General features: G+C 39.2%; 1 protein-coding gene across 1 annotated transcript in view; it reads right to left on the minus strand.

Moving 5' to 3' along the window:
• Window positions 1-1,282: 1,282 nt before the first annotated feature.
• The window catches only part of KCNK5 (potassium two pore domain channel subfamily K member 5), a 35,649-nt gene continuing 17,820 nt past the window's right edge, over window positions 1,283-19,111 (minus strand). The window contains exons 2-5 of the mRNA XM_071739372.1: window positions 10,090-10,201; window positions 8,511-8,677; window positions 7,337-7,505; window positions 1,283-6,496 (exon numbers count right to left, since the gene is read on the minus strand). Coding sequence (XP_071595473.1) covers window positions 5,676-6,496; window positions 7,337-7,505; window positions 8,511-8,677; window positions 10,090-10,201 — 1,269 coding nt within the window. The 3' untranslated portion in view covers window positions 1,283-5,675. The remainder of the gene's footprint in view (window positions 6,497-7,336; window positions 7,506-8,510; window positions 8,678-10,089; window positions 10,202-19,111) is intronic.

Consider the following 19,111-nt stretch of genomic DNA (forward strand, 5'->3'; position numbering starts at 1 on the left):
AGAACTAAAGGTTTGAGTTCTCCATTAACTGCAGGTTGCTGGTATCATGTTGCACCACACATTGTAAAGACCCATGATAATCACTCAATGAAAAGACTTCAGGTTGTTTTTTTTCGTTTGTTTTTTTAAGTGTCAGCTGATATGCGATTTTATCTGTCAGGCTTTTGTGTTCAGAGGAACCCAGAGCCAAGCATGGACCATATGAAACGGGCACTTTACAGATACAGGTTTATCCTGTTTTCCTACTTCTTGCTACCCTACACCCTATAAGTTACGAACACTCTACTAAAAGACTGAGGGCAGAAGGTGAACAATAGTCTGTGGGCTCCAACCTGCTGGGTTCTGATGAAATATTATCAATTGCTTACCAGACTGTTCTCTCCTGCCCTCAGCTCCATGAGGGGACACCACCTCCCTCTAGAGCTGTTTTTTTCCATAAGTTTTTCCCAAGCATCTCTTATTTTCTCCACTACTCCTCTGTTGAGGGGCTGACTGAAAACACAGAGCTAGACTGCCCTTTATCAAGTCATGATAACATCCACCCTTCTCCCGTGTATCTATGAATCCTCCCAGTTTCCTGGCTAACACCTCAGCAATTTCAGTTTTCCAAAAGCTAAGATACAGTCTCTTCATGCTCAGGATGACATTGTCCAAACTTCTGTAGATGGCTCTGTCTCTCTATCATGGGTATTACCAAGTCACATATTGCTGCCCTGTAGGTAGCTAGTTACCTATTTTCCAAGGTGCTTTAAGAAAACTGCTGGAGCTGAAGGACAGCAAATATTTCTAGAATACAAAATGGTGATGTCTGCTGCTCAAAATGTTGTGGAAACTCAGTAACAGCTACTCAGATCTTTTAATAGCTCTGTCTTAAGATTCAGAGAGCAGATACAAATGCCTGCTTTATTTAATTGTAGTAATGATCAATTTTAATACTTCCTGTCTTATAAAAAAAAGCCCCTGGAAAAAAAACAAACAAAAAAAATCAATCACAGCCTCTACACTACATTTTTGTTTATCTTTCAACAGCTGTCCAAAATCCTCATTAGGTAATACTTTGCTATGCTGTAAGTAATTGAAGATCAGATGCCATTGAACTGAAGTCATCAATACTCCATACAAGTATAGGCATCTGTGTGCATAAAGCAACTTGCTTTATTGGCTTCTTACCTCTGAGCTCTTTGGACCAGGACCAGTCTCACTATGAGGTTCACTACAGCTGTAGGGAGTTGTAAAAAGAAATCTCCTTTCTCGATTGCCATTCTCCTCATGACAGAGAAGATAAACTGTAAAATTTTTATTGCAAAATATTAAAATAAATTACATTTTACAAAGACTTAGCAAATATTTACATACAGTGTGATTTCAGTGACAATCAGCAACAAAGAACAGACAGACAGGCATATTATGGAGTGATAAGACTTGGAACTGTACAGACTTCAAAAGCCGTATGAAAGACAAGCAAATTTTTTATAAGGTAAATCCATCATAAATGGAATGAAACTCACGAGGCACAAAAATTACAAGTCTACAACAGAGTCCTTGTTGTTGTTCTGTTTAGGTCAACAGACTTGCATATTGCTTTTTGCTGTCCTCATCAGTGATGCTTGTCTATCTCTACACATACTCTCCCAGATCAACCAGAGAAAAAGAAATAAATCTCAACACATACAACTGTGTCACCATCGATCTGTTAATCAATCTATGGTTTTAATTCTGCATGTTTTGTGAAATCCATTGCCAGCAACAGATTCAAAATAATTAGCTCAGAAACAACTCCATTTTTTAGTCCAGAAACAACACATTTTTTGTATTTACTTAGTAATTTCATACCAGTGTTATCAGATGTGTTAGACTGTCTGCTGTGAGATCTGGATCTGAAAATTATGCCCTTCAGGTAAAAGTAGGCTTTAATAGCACAAGACAAAACCAAGAAGTGTCACAATGTGATCATGAAGGATAGGATCACATAGTCTATAGCACTAAAAAGGGCTTTCATAAGAATAGACTTCTCTTGCCACATTTCAGAAGCTTGCTGGTTTTTTTAAATTCTTAAAGTGGTGTCTCATCTTAGCAAAATTTAAAAGGTTTTTTTGTGGAAGTGGGCCCATACTTCACACAATGTGTCTGGAAACACAACCTAGTTATAGGCAATAGCTTGAAAGAAGAGTTTTCACTCCTATTTCATAAGCCTTTCCTGTATGTGTTTTTAAGCTTTTTTTTATTGTTTTTTTTTTTTTAAATCCCCTTTCCTCTCTGTGCAAGATGAGACCTGTCTCACCTACAAAACTAACTCCCCACAGCATTAAAAAAGCTGTTAACATTATTGGTTAGCCAAATGAAATCTTACATGGCATCCAAATAAAGTGTTTCCAGATCTACCAGATAACTGAAATAACTACAAGACCTCACTAGGTAGCACTGGGGAATTCACTCAGAGGCACTTTTGAGGCTGAATAGTTGAGAATTCAGACTGGACACTCCTCTAACTCACTATGTGTAAATCTGAGGGCAGAAAGACATTAATTTAATCCCCCAGGCAGCTATTTTTCTCAAGACATGGAAGACAGGCAGGGAAAAGCTGTCTTGTTTAGCACTTCAGCGCTTCTGAGATGGCACCATAATTTCAAAAACCCTGGGAAATGGTCCAACTTTTTGGAGAGCGCCAGTATGAAAGCTATGCACCAGCTAAACCCCTCCAGAACACAAAAAAACAAGTAGGGCTTAACAAGTCCAATTGTGTTGGCCCCTGTGTAAAGAGGAATTTTTTCCCAGTCTTAGGATTACATTAAGGCACATGGTGGGATGTCTTGAGGACAGTTTTGTGAGGTGTGATCATGTTTCCCAAAAAAGCAGGAATATTGTACTTTGTTTTAATAAATTTAAGCTATTATTTTAAATCCCATGATACTTATTATGCAGACTTATAATCTATGCTGACTACACTGGGAAAGGCCAGAGAGCCATATCTAACTTGATAATATGAAACAGATCCCAAACATTCTCAGCGCTGGTGTGTAAGTGCACTTCACTACAGAGAATGGAGAGTCTGGGTTCCAGTGTGCAACATCCCCTCCCAATCAAAGCATCCAAGCCAAGTGTCTGGGTTGTATTATTTCTGTATTAGAGAAATTTCTGTTGGTTTTTTTTTTTTTAAATGAATACTGGTCCATGCTTTTCCATTTCAGGCACTTTCAGCAAGCCTTTCTCTCCTTATTGTCCTGTAGCTTTCTAATTGTCACTAGAACTTTGATCTTTGTATCAATACTGGAAGACAAGTTGGAGGACAACAAAAGCTATGTGGAGGGCTTTCTTATTTTCTTTTAAGCTAACAAAACAAACAAACAAAAACAAAAAAAAGAAAAAGTTAGGCTTGCTACACAAGCATCCAGTGTATCATGCATGTAGTCTAGCCTACCATTTCTTACAGTTACAAGGTATGTGTCAACCACAGACCTTCAGATACATAGAAACACCTGAAGGATTTGAATTTTAAAATTATGGGGATGGGGGTGTCAATTAGAAGTAAATCAAAATCTTCTCTATAGGGCCTCTCCCCCTTTCCTATCAGATACAAGTCAGTTTCATCAACCTACCCCTGCTCCAAATAGCAGTAACATAAAATTTTATTTCTAACTAGAATCTCTTCAGAGATATAAAACAGAGATTACTACCAAATCCAATTATGTTGATTCCACATTTCTGCCAGTACAGAGTTGATCCTAGCCTTGTGTTCACTTTCTATTTGAAAAAAAGTCACACATGGAAAACTCCGAAAAGAAATGAGTAGACAGTCCCTTGTTTCACAGTGGAGGACTTCAGAACTTCCTATGAACAGGCTATCCATTCAGAGAGCCAGTTTCCCATATGTCCTCCTCCTTCTGTGGAGCAGGCCAGCAACTGGAGCTGCAGGCAATTTTCGGTTATTAGAAATATCTAGTAATTCAAGATTAGTACTGCAAGATTCCATAAGCTCTTCTTACAGGGCTAGTGAGTCTGCCAGCACTACACTGAAAATTAGTATGAGACAACTTTTAACTGTTCACTGAAGTTTGGAAACTTTCAGACATACTGGAATTACTTAAATACTGTAAAACTAAACAGAACTTGATATGTTAAGGTTCAAAGGTCTTGGCTATTTTCTGTTCCAAGTATATTGGATACAGCTGAAGTCAGTACCTTTTGCCAACATGTAATCAAGAGCCTCATTTGAAAGAGTTGTCACGGTTAACACATAGATATGGAAAAAGAAAGAAAAAGAAAAACATGGTATATTTTTCCTTGCAGCCAAAACAATTTGGACATAAATGTTACGAAGAGACATACTTCCTTCTCAATGAGAATCCAATACCCAAGCCAAAAGATAATACTTTCAGGAGCTTAGAGCCAAAGTTCCTTTTTAAAAGTGCCTTATGGCCTTAAGTCACTTGATCACATGTCAGTTTGCCCAAGATTTGACGGTGCCCAGCCTTCTTCAAAGTGGGATAGAATAACCATTGTACATGCACAGAGGTCATACTTTAAAACAAATAAGAAAAGTGTGATCAACTGTTTGAAAATTCATCTCTCATTCAAGTCTAGTCTGAAGTACCAAGGCAGGGAGGAACATCAAATAACAATACTGACGGACACACTGCACAGCAGCAGTGCTACAGGTCCCTTCTGACACACATCAGGGCATCTGGAGAGTATCTGTGTGTCCCAAGGAGGTTTTTTCCTCAGAAGAACAGTGTCAATAAAACTTCACCTGTACATAACATATATGGTTCATTCAAGTATTTCCTCTAGGAAACGGACAGTGGAAGGACACTTTCAACATTAAAAAAACTTCACTGTATCCTGCTTGTGCTCACACATAGGTCTTCCAGTCACTTTATAACAGTTCTGGGGCTGATGTGCAGTTTAGCAGTGCAACTGGTGAGCTTCATCTCAGATGATTCTTCCTTGGTAGAGAGCTCCTTCTCAAGCTGTTCCTTTGAAATTTAATTTTAATATTTCATTTATAAAATTACAATTCACTATCATTTGACAAGCACTGACATAGTCTAGACAGATGCTTACTCCTCAGAGTCTGTCAGCACACCTCAGCTCAGATTTGTGTGTCCCAGTATTCCTTCTAAAGTTTCCCATTAAGAATGACTAGTGGTTGCACCATTTTTTTGTGGTAACAATCTAAAAATGGGCAACTTTGGAGAAAAAAGAAAAAAAAAAAGAGCAAGCAAATGCCTTGCTTTCATCTGTGATAAAAAGCAGGATTCAAATCCAGGTTTCAGAGGTGAAAGGCTAAAGAAGTAACCGAACACATTTGATGCCCAAAACAGTCTCTTTGCAACAGTAGAGTTATACTCCCAAACTTGTTCCTCAATGAAATGCATAAACCCAGAGCAGGTCCAGTGTATTAACTAGTCTTCTCTATTTTGTTCAAGAACCATAAAATCCCAAGAAGAAGCAGGACTCCAAATTCAACTGTTATTTTACAAGTTTTTCAGGTAAGCAAAGCTGATGGGCTTAGAAACCAAGTTAGGATGGGAAAAGAACACTGGCATTCATTAGCTTGGGACTTGCTTTTGTTTTCAAAGAGACAGGAGAAACTGCAAAAATCTGCTTTTCTCCTTGCTCTGTTACTTTGTTCAATATTCACTGACCACTTTCAGGAAACCATTGTCAGAAATGCGTCACGTTGCAGCCTTCACGTTGCTTACTGTATTATATTCATTCATCAGTTGTTCATAAGGCACAGAAAGTTCTAGCTCATTATTGGTAAATGTAGATTCATCTGAAGATGGGAATTTTACCAGTTTTTTTGCAGTTTCAGATTCCTCTGCGAGATTATCATCCATGGAGGATTTTGATGTTTCCTCATCATCCGAGATGTCTTCCTCTTCCTCATCATCTTCATTTACAAATGTTATATTGGCATTCTCAAATATTAAGGGCCGATAGTCTCTGGAGTCCCACACTTCACCTTCTTCTTCACTAATCCTGTCTAGCTGGTTTACAAACATGGTTCCTTCCAGAGGGCTGTCTCCAAGATGTTTGTCATGCAGGGGTCTCAGTACATGACCATTTTGAATTTCCAGAGAAACCTCATTGTATTCAAATGACTCAGTCTTTGTGTAAGTCACCTGGGCATCTATACTGGCATTCTGTATATTTTGTTTGGCATTTTCTACTTTAATAATTATGTCGTTGTTTGTCTTCAAGGCCTTCTTCCCAATTTGCTTAATAAGATCATTGTAGGTCTCCTCCTTCTTTGAAAGAAAGCTGAAGATGTTGACATCCTTTGATGTACCCATTTGAAGGGGTTTTTTAGACCGAGGATGATTGTCAAATGACTCTTTTCTTTTTTTCCTCCGTTTCTTGATTGCTTTGTGAACTTCCACAAACATACTGACTTTCCAATTAACGAAGAGTGAAAGCCAAGCTAGTCCCAGGTAGATCCATAACTCAACAAAATATCTGTAAAGAGCATGATAGTTTGCATCTGGATTTACACCTACAAAGAATTAAAAACATGAACATTACTGAAAGAGGCAGTTGATGAACATTTGAAGTTATGACCCTGAGAACAATTCCCTTTCACACTAACATAGCTTTGTTGTTCGAACACTGCTCTGAGAGGTGCTAAGTAGGGATCTGCAACCCTTTGGACAGAAGATTTTGATCCCAGGTTTTCCCCTTCTTGGCTGCATGCATTCTGACCACTGGCTTACAATATAAAATGGAAGCATATTCATCTTCTCCTTAGAAGATATAAAAGTGAACTTTTTTCCTCTTTGAAAATTACAAGCTTTTTACCTGCCATTGAGGTATGGATATAGGTACCTTCCTTGATGAAAGGATTCAGAATTTCACTTTTAAGAACCATCTTCAAAGCCCTTAACAAAGCAGTGGATTTTAGAGGGACAGGGTTTAGGAAGAAGACTCCAATATACCCAGCATTTCCTGTTGCCTTGTTTCAGGGAGCTGCAGAGAGGGCATTGCACCCTAGCAGTACTTTTGCACCCTGCTAATATACTGGATCCCTTTCACAGGTCCTGAGCTGTTGTGGTGGGTAGGATAACTCCTTGTCTGAAATAAGGACCAGGGGTACCCGAAAGAGATATGAAGTCAAGAATTTGGCTCCAGACTTAGTCCAATAAAGGCCCTAGGTATCTAAACTCAGATTGAAGAGCTAGTGCTAGACCATTGGATTAGTGCCCAACTTTAACTGAACCTTGTATTCAGAAAAATGTTTCTGAAAAGCTTAGAAATCACCTTTTTGAGTTAAGAGTTCAGAAACAGAATTGCCACACTAAGCATCTAGTGAAATGTTACAGAAAACACAGATACTGACCAGCAACAAAATCTCCAAATCCTATGGTGGTGATAGTGATGAATGAGAAATAGAGGCCTTCAATGTAATCCCATCCTTCAGTCACCATAAATACAAAGGGAGGAATAACCAGATGGACCAGGACGCCCCAAACAATGAAAATAGCTGTGCACGTAATTTGTGCTTTCCTCTGTAAAGAAAAAAAGAGAAAAGTCAGGGAAAGATCTCCAAATTTTCTTTTCTCATCCACGGCACCAAGCATCATCTGGCAGTATCAGACTTCTCAGGGTTTTGTGCTAAAAGTTTCAGACATAACTAAAAGCTACCATCTGAAGTAAGCACACAACTGTTTTGGTGTTTGGTTTATTTTTTCGTTATGCAGAACTCACTATTCTTACAACTACTTGATCAAACAGGATTATTTCCTCCTGATTTTCTTTCATACACTTGAAAAGTCTACAGAGTTCATCATATTCTAGAAACAGGAGTGGGAAACAGACAGAGCACTCTAGTCTAAAAAGCAGTCAGTACCTCTGATTTTCCTTTTATTCATTTGAATATAGAAGACAAAAAATGTTTAAAATGCATCTCTTCTGCTATTTCTGCCTCCCATACTTTGGCACTCATAACCTCTGCACAAAGCTGCACTAACACATGCACTCTGCCATCATTTTCTGTACTTTCCATCAAAACATACAAAACCAAACAAGCAAACCACCAACAAAAAGCCACAAACAAAAAACCCACAAGCCAGTAACTCAGAACAAAACATTTTTTTCCAGTTGGTTCACCACACAGCAGGAAGTACTCATGCTAGCAGAGAAGCAGGTAGGAACAAAGCAGGACAGCTTATTTCTGTGCCAGCAGAGCTTGCACGGAATGTCTGTGAAGTGGAGCCTCACCTACATTTGTCTTACAGTTTTTAATGTAAGGAGATGCATAGGTCTCCACAGGAGATACAAGATCTGTAGTTAGTATGAAAGGTTTCTGCAAGATCTTATTTTACTAAAACTTCCTGCAGAACTAACTTATCAGACACAATCCCCCTTTTAGTTATTTCTGTGCACCACCATCTAAGAAAATTCATATTTGTGCAAGTGTTCATTTGCCAATATTAGCAGGTAAGTTAAAAAGTAAAAGCTTAATTCACACATCAAAAATACACAGCACAATGGTAAACAAGAGTGGGGCTTACCAGGCTTACTCCTCTTTTTGTCAGAAACTGGCCCAGCCTCTTGGCACGTCCTCCAAAGAACTTCCCCAGAGCACTGATCCATGTCAAGCAGAGAGGAACTCCAAAGAGCCCATAAAATATGCAGAAGAGACGCCCAGAGGGTGTCTTTGGAGAAACATTTCCGTAACCTAAAAACAAAGGGATAAGTATGTGCACGGTCTGTTCTTGCTGCAGAGAGTTCAAGACAACTCTACCTATGCACCAAACAACATTGCATGGGCTTCTGCTGTATCAGAGGCTCCTTAATTCACCATCTATAAAAGCTTTAGTCTACTTGAGCAGCTGAGCTTCTGAATCTGAATAACTTCCAATTCTCCTCTTGTATTCCATTAATGCCTGCTGAGAGGACTGCTGCATTTTAAGTGCTTCCTAGATTTTGTGCATCTTTTTCTTGGCAAGATGAGATAAATATGAAATAAAGCTCAACCTAATATGATTCTCCAACCTTATTCAGTACTGTTTAAAACCTGACTGAATCAGTTTTATAGAATAAAAGCTCAAAATTCATCCTGAAGCTAGCTTCCACATGGAACATCCACCATGCACATTTAGCTCATGGCCTAGTGCCTCTCTAGGGTAACAGTTTGTGAGTTTAAGTTCAAGGTGAATTGTGACAAGGCCAGGTATTTCAACAGAATTTAGTTCTTTGCTGGTCACAGAAACCAACAGGGCATTACGAACTAAGGCTCTAAAATCAGCAGCCTATTTCCTGAACTTCTGTCAGACATTTACTTCTGTTTCTGACTTCAACCTCTTCAGTTGTTATATGTTGTAACAAGCTGGATATTGTCGCTTCAAGTAGTAAGGAGAAACACAGTAGTGCATATAGTTTAACAGTAAGGCATTTCTGTATGCCTCCAGCCTTCTCCAGTTATTTTGCATTCCCAGTTTTTTTTCTAACAGGTGTAGCAAGGGTGTAACACCACCATATAGCAAAGATTTTTCTGTAAAAGCAGAAGGCAGATGACATTGAGCTCTGAAAATCTGAGGAAGAAGTCTTTCAATGCAGAGGGTTCTACAAGCACAAATCAGTAGCAAATTTTAGAAGATAACACTTGTTCTACTTTGCATTCTTTAAGACATAGATAAAACTTCTAGATTGTTCTGCAAGCCAAAACCACTGGTAAATCAGTAGCTTAAGAGGATGCATGTTAGTAACAGGACAACTATACAAAAACCTCAATACTTTATGTATTAACTTAATGGAATATTTTGTAATACTTTTGTTTGAGGATTTAATGGTTTAGATATTTAAGTGTCTGACTTAATGGAACTGGAATGACATCAATCATCCCCACCAGCACCTGGAATAAGTTACTTATTGAAAAGGCACACATCTCTCTTCTGTATGTCCATAGAGAGAGTGCCAAAATCATCTTTTTTTTCCCTTCTGGGAACCTGTGGGTGAATTCATACTGTAGGCAACTCTGGCAATTAGGAATTTATTCCCTGGCTAGCATGACACACAAATGGAAGAGTACAAACACACTAGAGCATACAGGAAACTCCAGTTAGGAAAGTTGACATGGTAAATACTTACCGATTGTAGTGATGACAGTAGCAGCAAAGATCACAGCATTAGGCCAATTCCAGTTGTTGAAAGTATTGTTCCCAGTGATGGCAACGCCCTGTCCAGCAGCATTTGACACAACCTGCAAGAAAACATTTTACAGTCATTCTTGGAAAACTGGAAAATTCTGGTAGCCTGAAAAAGAAATGTGCTTGTCCCTCAGATTTTCCTCCGTTGCTCATGCTTCAAAAATAAGTTTTCTTGTGAATGCTTGTCTAGTATATTTGTTAGCAACAATTTTATGAAATATTAAGAACTTGCTTCACCTAAGAAGTAATGCAGGTGCTCTGATGTTTAAATAGAAGCTTTTAATTAGATAAAGCTTTCACTTGATTTACCAGTTTAACCCAAATTGATCTCGTCCAGAGACCAAACTCCTCTAGATTGAACTATCATTTAACCTCCAGTGCAGTTCTTGAATGTAGTTTAACATTAGGGGCACCTCCAGAACTACAATCCATTTCAAAACACTGTTACATGCCTCAGCTTGACCTGGGTATGAGCAGGAATATAGAATATAGATACAGCAGGAATATAGAATCCTTGGCAAAGGTAGTACGATTGGTGTTAATTCACCTGTTAATTCCCTGGCAAAGACAAGCTATCAACAAGAAAAATAAGACTTTTCCAAAGTATTTCACAAAACATGCCTCTAATAATTGTTCTTGAATCAGGCTCATCTTTAACCTAGCATGCTGTGATAATTGCAAAGCATTCATTTACAATGTTTTAGGGAAAGCAAGTGTAGTTATTGGCATTTCCACAGATTCACTAGGTCAGTTTCTTAACATCTGTTCAGATTTTCAGGTGCTCAAGAATTATTACCCCTCTTCACCTTTTGTAGAAGGAAATTGGAAGATCCAGCCTCCTCAGAACTAGACTATAGAAAATCCATTGTTCAAAATAACCTAATGACTATTTAGCAGAGAAAGTCAGAGTTTCAGATCACAATCACAGATCTTGCAAATTCTGACCTGTATTTCTACCTCCTCAAAGTACAAGAGAACAGGAGTTTATCATAATTTGTCCTACAAACGCCCAGTTCTTCAAATCTTTGTAACATCACACTGCAGTTAACTATTCTCAGGTTATTCAGCTTTTTTCCACTTCAGTTTAAACCAAGGTTGTCAGACTTTTGTCTAGAGGCTACAGAAGAGAGGAAGGTATTTCCAAGAGTGAGTTCATCAGACTATGCCACTTTCTGTGCTTCTCCCTCAGTAAGAGTTGAACACAAAAAATATCTTGAGCTAAATACCTAAAACTGGAGGTGATAAACAAACAAAAAGCCAAACAGTATGTTCGGTTTTATTTTTAAACAAACATAACAGGTGTGGATTATTTTTAACTGATAAGAACTTAGAGAGGTACCTACAACCAACTCTTCCTCCCCTCGCCACCCCTTCCTTCCTACTTGATTAAAATCTGATTTTGGACCCAGCGGAGACTCACCACAAACTTCAATAGCTACTGAAAACATACACAAGTTAGCACAGGTTTTAATTATTCTTGAGACTTATTACATATCACCACCCTCCTACTGTAATAAAAATGCCCTCAAAGTGAATGTATTGTGGATATACAAGATGCAAACAATTTAATTAAAAATGCACTTTCAACACATAAGCTATTACAGAAGATAAAAGGAAAAGCACTGAAAGTGAACGAAGGTACAGACTAGATTTTTCTTCTGTTAAACTCAACACATATGCAAAACTACATGCACTGTCTTTCTATAGCCTACAGGGTCTGCATAAAATAAGAGACAGTTCTTGCCAAGTCAGTAACTTTTTCCTAAGGCAGCAATGTTAAAATGAGAAGTAGCCCTAAAATGGGCAGGCTGAGAGCACACAAGTAAACACACTACGACAGCCCTTCCAAAGGAAATATTTGAGGTAGCTACAATGGATCATAAGAGTTCATTGAGTAGAGACCAAGGAAACTTCATTAATTTCTGCTATGGTCTGCAGATGAACTTCCTAAAAGTCCCATTGCCACACACAAGCTGTATAATGCTACGCCTGAAAACCACTCCTTGACTTCTTCTACTGTCCACAAATACTAAATGTTATGTCAAACATCAGTTCTGCTGTCATTTTCCATGCTGTAAGCACACTCAGATTACTTTTGGCATTGTGTTATTTCCTCACAGAGTGACTGATCTCACAGGGATGCACTTAAATATTAATTTCCATTATTGTCACTGGGCAATTATCTCACTGCATTACTCCACCTTCAGTCTGAGCTCATGAGCTCAGTTTCCCAGTACATATGGGTACTTTAAGATCCACCAGTGTTTGAGGGCTGGAGTTGTGAAGGAGACCCAGACCCAAGGGGAAGACAGTGCTGGACTGAGTAGCACAGAGATGCCCTTTCACACCTGGACAAGTGAACGTTTTGGAGGAGAGATGGCCAGCTCTCCAACTTATATAAATGCTTCCTTTAGAATCCACATCTCCTCTCCAGCCAAAGACAGGGCACAGAATGCCCCAGATTGCCAGTGCTAGATTCCTTAAACTACAGAAAATTTTCTCTGAAAAGGCTTGGATGGGAAAATAGGAGGCAAGGAAGGAGAGGACCACGAGGGTACATGGTACAAGTGTTCTTACCATCTTGAAAGATGTCATTTAGAAAATACCTTTTCAAGTATGCCCAAATTCAAAAGTTGAAGACACTTAACTTGGAATTTACACATCATCTTAGACCCCACCTCACAGAAGTTTGTACCAATAGAGGCAGGGCATCATTTTCAGTCAAACGATTTCATTCCCCCACTCCTCAGCATCCTAATTCTGCACTTTAGCAAATGAGAAAGGACAAGACTACCTACAGTCCCTGGAGCTATTGCTGGAAGTCAGACTTGCAAGATTTAAGATACACTTAAAACCAATACTTCTTCTGATGACATTGACACAAGTAGAAACCAGGATGCCATTTGACCATAATCAAGCAGACATAATCAAGCTCCCTTTGCAGGTACTTTCTCAGAGACAAATCCCAGCACTGCTCCAATACAGCCTTATGTTTCCTGGGCTTGGTGACATTTTTATTAACCCTCAGATGATCATGTTCACTCAAGATTTACCAGATAAACACAGGAACTTGTTAAAATCTCTATCTTGGGCAAAGAAGAGAAGTTTCTCTCCAGTTCTTTGAGCACAACCCAATTGCATCCCCCCTATTTGACTAAGAGTAGGGCTGAAGAGTTCTCAAAACAAATTGGAAAAGAGCAAGGAAAAGCCTCGACCATAGGTATTATGGGTATGGTCCTACTTCTATTTATTGTCCTTCTCCATTGTCTGCTGAGATCAAACCCATAACAACAAGTTTTTCCTAAACTGGGAAGCCATATAATAATGCATTTATTCAAATTTCTTTTTTCTACTGGCTTGTCAAGATTCGCTAAGGCAAGTCTCTATTGTGGCATAAAAACTTGCAATAGTCAGCAGACCCAGCTAAGCTGTTCTTATCTTTTCATTAGCAGGAGGGATAGTTAAGTTTAATCAATACCACTGCAAGGTAAAATAGTTCACAACAGAATGTAGCGAAGTAGAAGTAATGCTATAAAACCAGAAGAACAAGCACACTGGAGACTAACTAAGCACATTGCATATAACATTTTACTTTGGATTCTTGGCCCCCCAAAGAAGGAAAAATGGGACAGAACTATCACTTTCTGCTTCTGTCAGAATGAGCAAGTGCACAAAGCTTTATTTTCTTTCTAGGAAAAGAAGAAAAGATCATTTTACCCTGTCCCTCAGGTACTTCTATACATTGATGACCTCTTCCTCAGTCTTCTCTCCTTGAGGCTGAACAGTCTCAACTCAGCCTTTCCTCCTAGGAGGACTGAGCATCATCCTCCAGTCCCTCAATCATCTTCATGACTGTTTGCTGGCCTCTCTCCAGCATGCCCCATGTCTTTCTTCTACTGGGGAGCCGAGAACTGGATTCAGTATTCCAGGTGTGGCCTCACCTGTACAGAGTAGAGAAGAATCACCTCCCTCAACCTGTGGGCAGTGCTTTGCCTAATGCATCCCAGGATACCTTTGAACACCTTTGCTGCAGGGGCACATTGCTGCCTCCTGATCAATCTGATGTCCACCAGGACCCTCAGGTCCTTTTCTGCACAGCTGCTTTTCAGTTGGGTGGCCCCAAGATGTACTGGTGCATGGATTCCCAGGAGTTTAGTGATATTAGTCTAAGATTTAAGGACAGCAAGAAAGCTGGGATACAGGTTTTGCATATCAAGTAAGGATAATTTCATAGTTGGCCTGAAATCCTAGGCACTTAATGAAGGATTAGCTGGGTCTGCTAACAATGAGCAATAGGAAGAAAAAAGGACTTGTGGGTCACTTATGGACAGAAAGACAGATGGGCCAGACTAAAGGCACAAGACAATAAATAGACCACATAAACTAGTGCAAGAGATCCTGCCCCATAGGCAGTGGATTACACAAGAACAGCCAGCTATCACCAGGTCTCTGTTGAAGAAGATAAAGCATCCCATGTTATTGGGGCAGATTAAGCTTCTCCCAGTGGTAGGAACATTTCTCTTTTGAAAAAGCAAAGTGTTTCTCCGTAAGAAAGGAGACGTAATTGAACTATTAAGCCCCAAATCAGAACCAGTGGCTTTCATTCTATTCTCAGAATGTTGCCATGTGCATAAAAGACAACCCCACCTGGCTGCTGCATCCAAAAGCAGAGGCCATTAAAGCAATAACTGATGCAGCCTTTCAGGGCTCCCAGGCTTTGTCCCCACTTCTGACTCTGATGGAAAACAGTAATTTTGCTTCTTTCTCAAGGTCTCTTAACAGAGAATTTAAACATGTCATGCACAGAAAAAAACCCGAGAATTACCAACCGACCAAGTACTTTAGAGATGTTCCTCCAAGGAATAAAGCTTCAACAGCAATCTCTTCTCACATCAACATCCAAATACTTTATACAATTTGGAAAAAAAGCAGAAAACTGTGGAAGAGTTACCTGATCTGGAATACAGACAATACTAAAAAATTAGCCAATTATAATAATATTGTTCAGGGTAATAATGATTAAATTTATTGTATCAGATGAAACTCTATGCTGTTGTTCATCTTTAAGCAGATTTTAATTTTAAGCAAGTCCAGTAGCAGAGCAAAACAAATGGGTGAAGTAGTAAAAGTAGTTTTATGGACATTTTTCATGGCTTTAAAAAAAAAAAAAAAAAAAAAGGCTTGAGGTTACTCTGAAATGACTCGTAAAATTAAAAAAAATTAAATCCACGCCATGAAAATTGTACACACTTGTCCCCCATGATTTTTGCAATTACCTTGGTTTTCTAGCTCCATCTGTAAAGCTGGAGTAGCAGTCAGCTGCTTATGATAATCAGATTTTAAAATGCAATCAAAACATAACTAATTGCTAGCATTATCTTACAAAGAACAAAAAAACTGAGTCACACGTTAAAGCTATCAGGTCAGATATACAGTAAAAAATTCTGCTGATCTAGATAATATTATCACAAGACTACATGTAAATAAAGCAAAAAGAAACTCTCTCAGTCAGTATCCCTTTTTAAGGCAAAAAGTCTGTGGGTGGTCACAGCTAGGCTGACAGATCAGCTTCCTCAAACCCATCATGCAGACAGGCAGCACGGTTGCCATAGCCAGAAATTTCCTGCCCAGTTGGCACGTTGCACTTCCACACGTGCTTGCATATTAAAAGCAGCAGAAGATATTTCACACACACATTCTAAATTTGCAGGCACTTGATAGCTACATCAAGAGCAGCAGATACATGAGCTAGGAATCCTGGATGACAGCTGTCATAGATCACCTATTGAATTAGTTTGTGTGTCTAATTTGTAAGTAACAAATATATATTTAATATAAAAATAAATGCCAGAATCTATTGCATTGAGTTCTAACAGGTGGAGATAGAAAAAAAAAAAAAGGTGAAAAAAATATTTACAGTCAAATTTCTTCCTCACAGCATTCCTTCTGCCTCCAATGTGTCCTGACTGAGTGGACAATACTGGCATCAGAGAAAATATTTTCCTCACTAAAGTATCTTGGCAGCTTGGGGTTTGAGGAAGGAAGGGGAAAGAGAAGCCAACTATGCAACTAATGGTTTTACCAATGAGTAAAACCCAAAGAAACCATTTCTCCCAATTACTTTTAATCATAGAATCATAGAATCATAGAATCATAGAATCCTAGGGGTTGGAAGGGACCTCGAAAGATCATCTAGTCCAACCCCCCCTGCCAGAGCAGGGCCACCTAGAGTACATCGCCTAGGAACGTGTCCAGGCGGGTTTTGAATGTCTCCAGTGAAGGAGACTCCACAACCCCCCTGGGCAGCCTGTTCCAGGGCTCTGTCACCCTTACAGTAAAAAAATTCTTTCTGATATTCAACTTGAACCTCCTATGCTCCAACTTACACCCATTACCCCTTGTCCTATCACTGGTCACCATAGAGAAAAGCCTAACTCCATCTCCCTGACACTCACCCCTTACATATTTGAAAACATTGATTGAGATGGGAGAATATACATAAGGTTAACTGATTTGACTGAGGCAGCAGAAAGAGCAGCTATTTCAATGTTCTCTTTAGGAGGGCTGCTATACACTTGTCTGTGCACAAAGAAACAATACATTGCTTCTCGCTGAGAAAAAAAGAAAAAAATTCTTTGAATATTAGAATACAGAAAAATCACAGCCTAGAATACAGCTGCTTGGCACCTGGCACATTTGGTGCATAATCACTCAAGGCACGAGTTGTCAGGGAAGGATGGTAGTAACTATACACCCCTCGAGAACATCTCAGTCACCAGAGGAACATGGACTTGTGGTTCCTGCCATCCTTTTTTTCACTCCCATCTCTAGTGTAATGACAGGCTTATCCTGATTGCTCATTTCGAGTTCCCAGCTGCCTAAAACACACTGGCAGGTGACCAGGCAGGGCCAGCACAGCGGGCCAAAGGCACAACCCTGTTGGGCTGCCTTACCACTTCACAGCCTCTGCAGGACTATGCTAACCAGCAGGACTTGGGATACCTGACCTCTCATTTCCCTCTGAGCATTATCTGTGCTCACAGTATGAATTGCGTGTTTGTCAGGACAAGAACCATGCCAGATGGAGAAAGAAGTCTTTTAGCCGAGTCCTGGATTTCCTACTTCACTTCTGTGGGGAATGGTTTGCGACCTTTTTTGTACAAAGAAAAATAAGAGGAGTGAACCACATTGTCTCCATCTAACAGGCAACACCCTTGTGTCTTGCTAACCTGTTGAAGTTTTCCTGGCCTTTCCTGACCTATGCAGAAAGTTGAGTTGGAAGGTGGTTGGGGCAAGAGGTGCAGGATATGAGTCAGCAGCACCTGCATTAGAGAAGGATGGTGGGATTTCATAAATTCCACATTTATTAGAGGACATCAGTTGACTACACAAGTCTGATTCCGGATCAACTGAGCACATAGGAGTGAATCTGCAGTGAATTCAACTGCTGTGTGCAGCGTTTCTTCCTGGCTGGCCAATACCAAGAGTTGCTAAGTTCTCCAACACTCCTCCTAATCCTAGAATTTGTACAGTCTACTTGAAAAAATGTAAACTCCAAGGCAGAATTAGCTTTTTTCTAATAGCACAATGGGGTTATGGCCAGTAGCTACCTAACACAAGGTCAAAGTTGAAATGGAGGCAAAAAAAAAAAAAAAAAAGGAAGTAGGCATTGAGGCAATAATGTTAACTTTTACTTCTAAAACACACAACTTTCATGTTTGGTTTTGACAAATGCAAAAAACCAAACCTAAACAAATGCATTGATGAACATGACCTGAAAAGCTAGAGCTCAATATGGCAATACAGGATACTTTACCCCTTATGTATGAGCCGCACTACAACAAAAATAAAAAACAAACCCTGGAGAGCAAGTGTTAGTCCCAGTGTTTACATTCCTGCATAGATCAAGTACAAATAGAAGGGGGACAATTTTTCCCCTTGCTGTCATACACTGCATTTATACAATGGTTGATTAAGTGTTATTGCAACTAAAAAACATATTTTGCATTTTTCAATCAACAGTAAAATACAGTTCCTATCAAAGGGCAAATTTTTGAAAATTCCCACTTGAGGAAAAAAAAACAAACAAACAAATCCTAGAAAAATCTGGGTATACATACTTCATGGGAGAGTTTTCTTTCCAGCAGCAGGAAAATGAGCTCCAGAACAAGTTGGTATTTTCACACTCCTACCAATATACAGCAGACAGAATGTTACCTTGCCAGTTTTCTGGTCTTCAGAGAAAGGAGAACCTAAAGCTCTCTTTCAACTGCTTCAACTTATCAGTGCGTGTTTCGGGTTTTTTTTGGTTTTGGCAAAGTAATTATAACAGCTATTTAAATTTGCTAAGTGTTTGTAAATGATCCACAAGTACCTCAGCATACAAAAGCAAAAGGTTTATATATATGCCAAATGCACTGTAGATACCACATTTTATCCAGAAGATTTTAAAACAAGATTTAACTTGACCTGCAGAGAAAGTTTAGGTAATTTTGTTGATTCTTCCTTTACTCAGGAAACTTCTTAGTGTTTCACTCCATTCACACAACATCGCTTCCCAATGCATAAATGAATTACAGAAGCAAGACACACTATTGCTCTCCCTTCATTACACTTAACTTTGGTCTGTCAGCAACTTGGACTTCTTTGTACTCATACCTTTTCTTACCTAAGCGAGCCTGCAGCACATGCCATTTCATACAGAGCTGTCCCTTCATCTAAGCCTGATATTTAAAGAATGAGCATAAATACATGCCTGGTTTTCACTTTGCATAGCTTGGTTATATAGCAGGACAGCAAACCAGGTATCACTTGTGTCTCTTTATTTAGAATATAGCACACGCAGAAGGCTTTTTTCATGTACCTTGGTCTTGACTGCTTAATTAGGCCATATTGTCACAATTCTTTTTTCTTGTGTAAATAAGTATTGGGGAAACTCGTGTTCCTAGACTTTGATGTGCCTA

The sequence above is a fragment of the Heliangelus exortis genome, chromosome 3 (genome assembly GCF_036169615.1).
Source record: "Heliangelus exortis chromosome 3, bHelExo1.hap1, whole genome shotgun sequence".
In the NCBI taxonomy this organism is placed as follows: Eukaryota; Metazoa; Chordata; class Aves; order Apodiformes; family Trochilidae; genus Heliangelus; species Heliangelus exortis.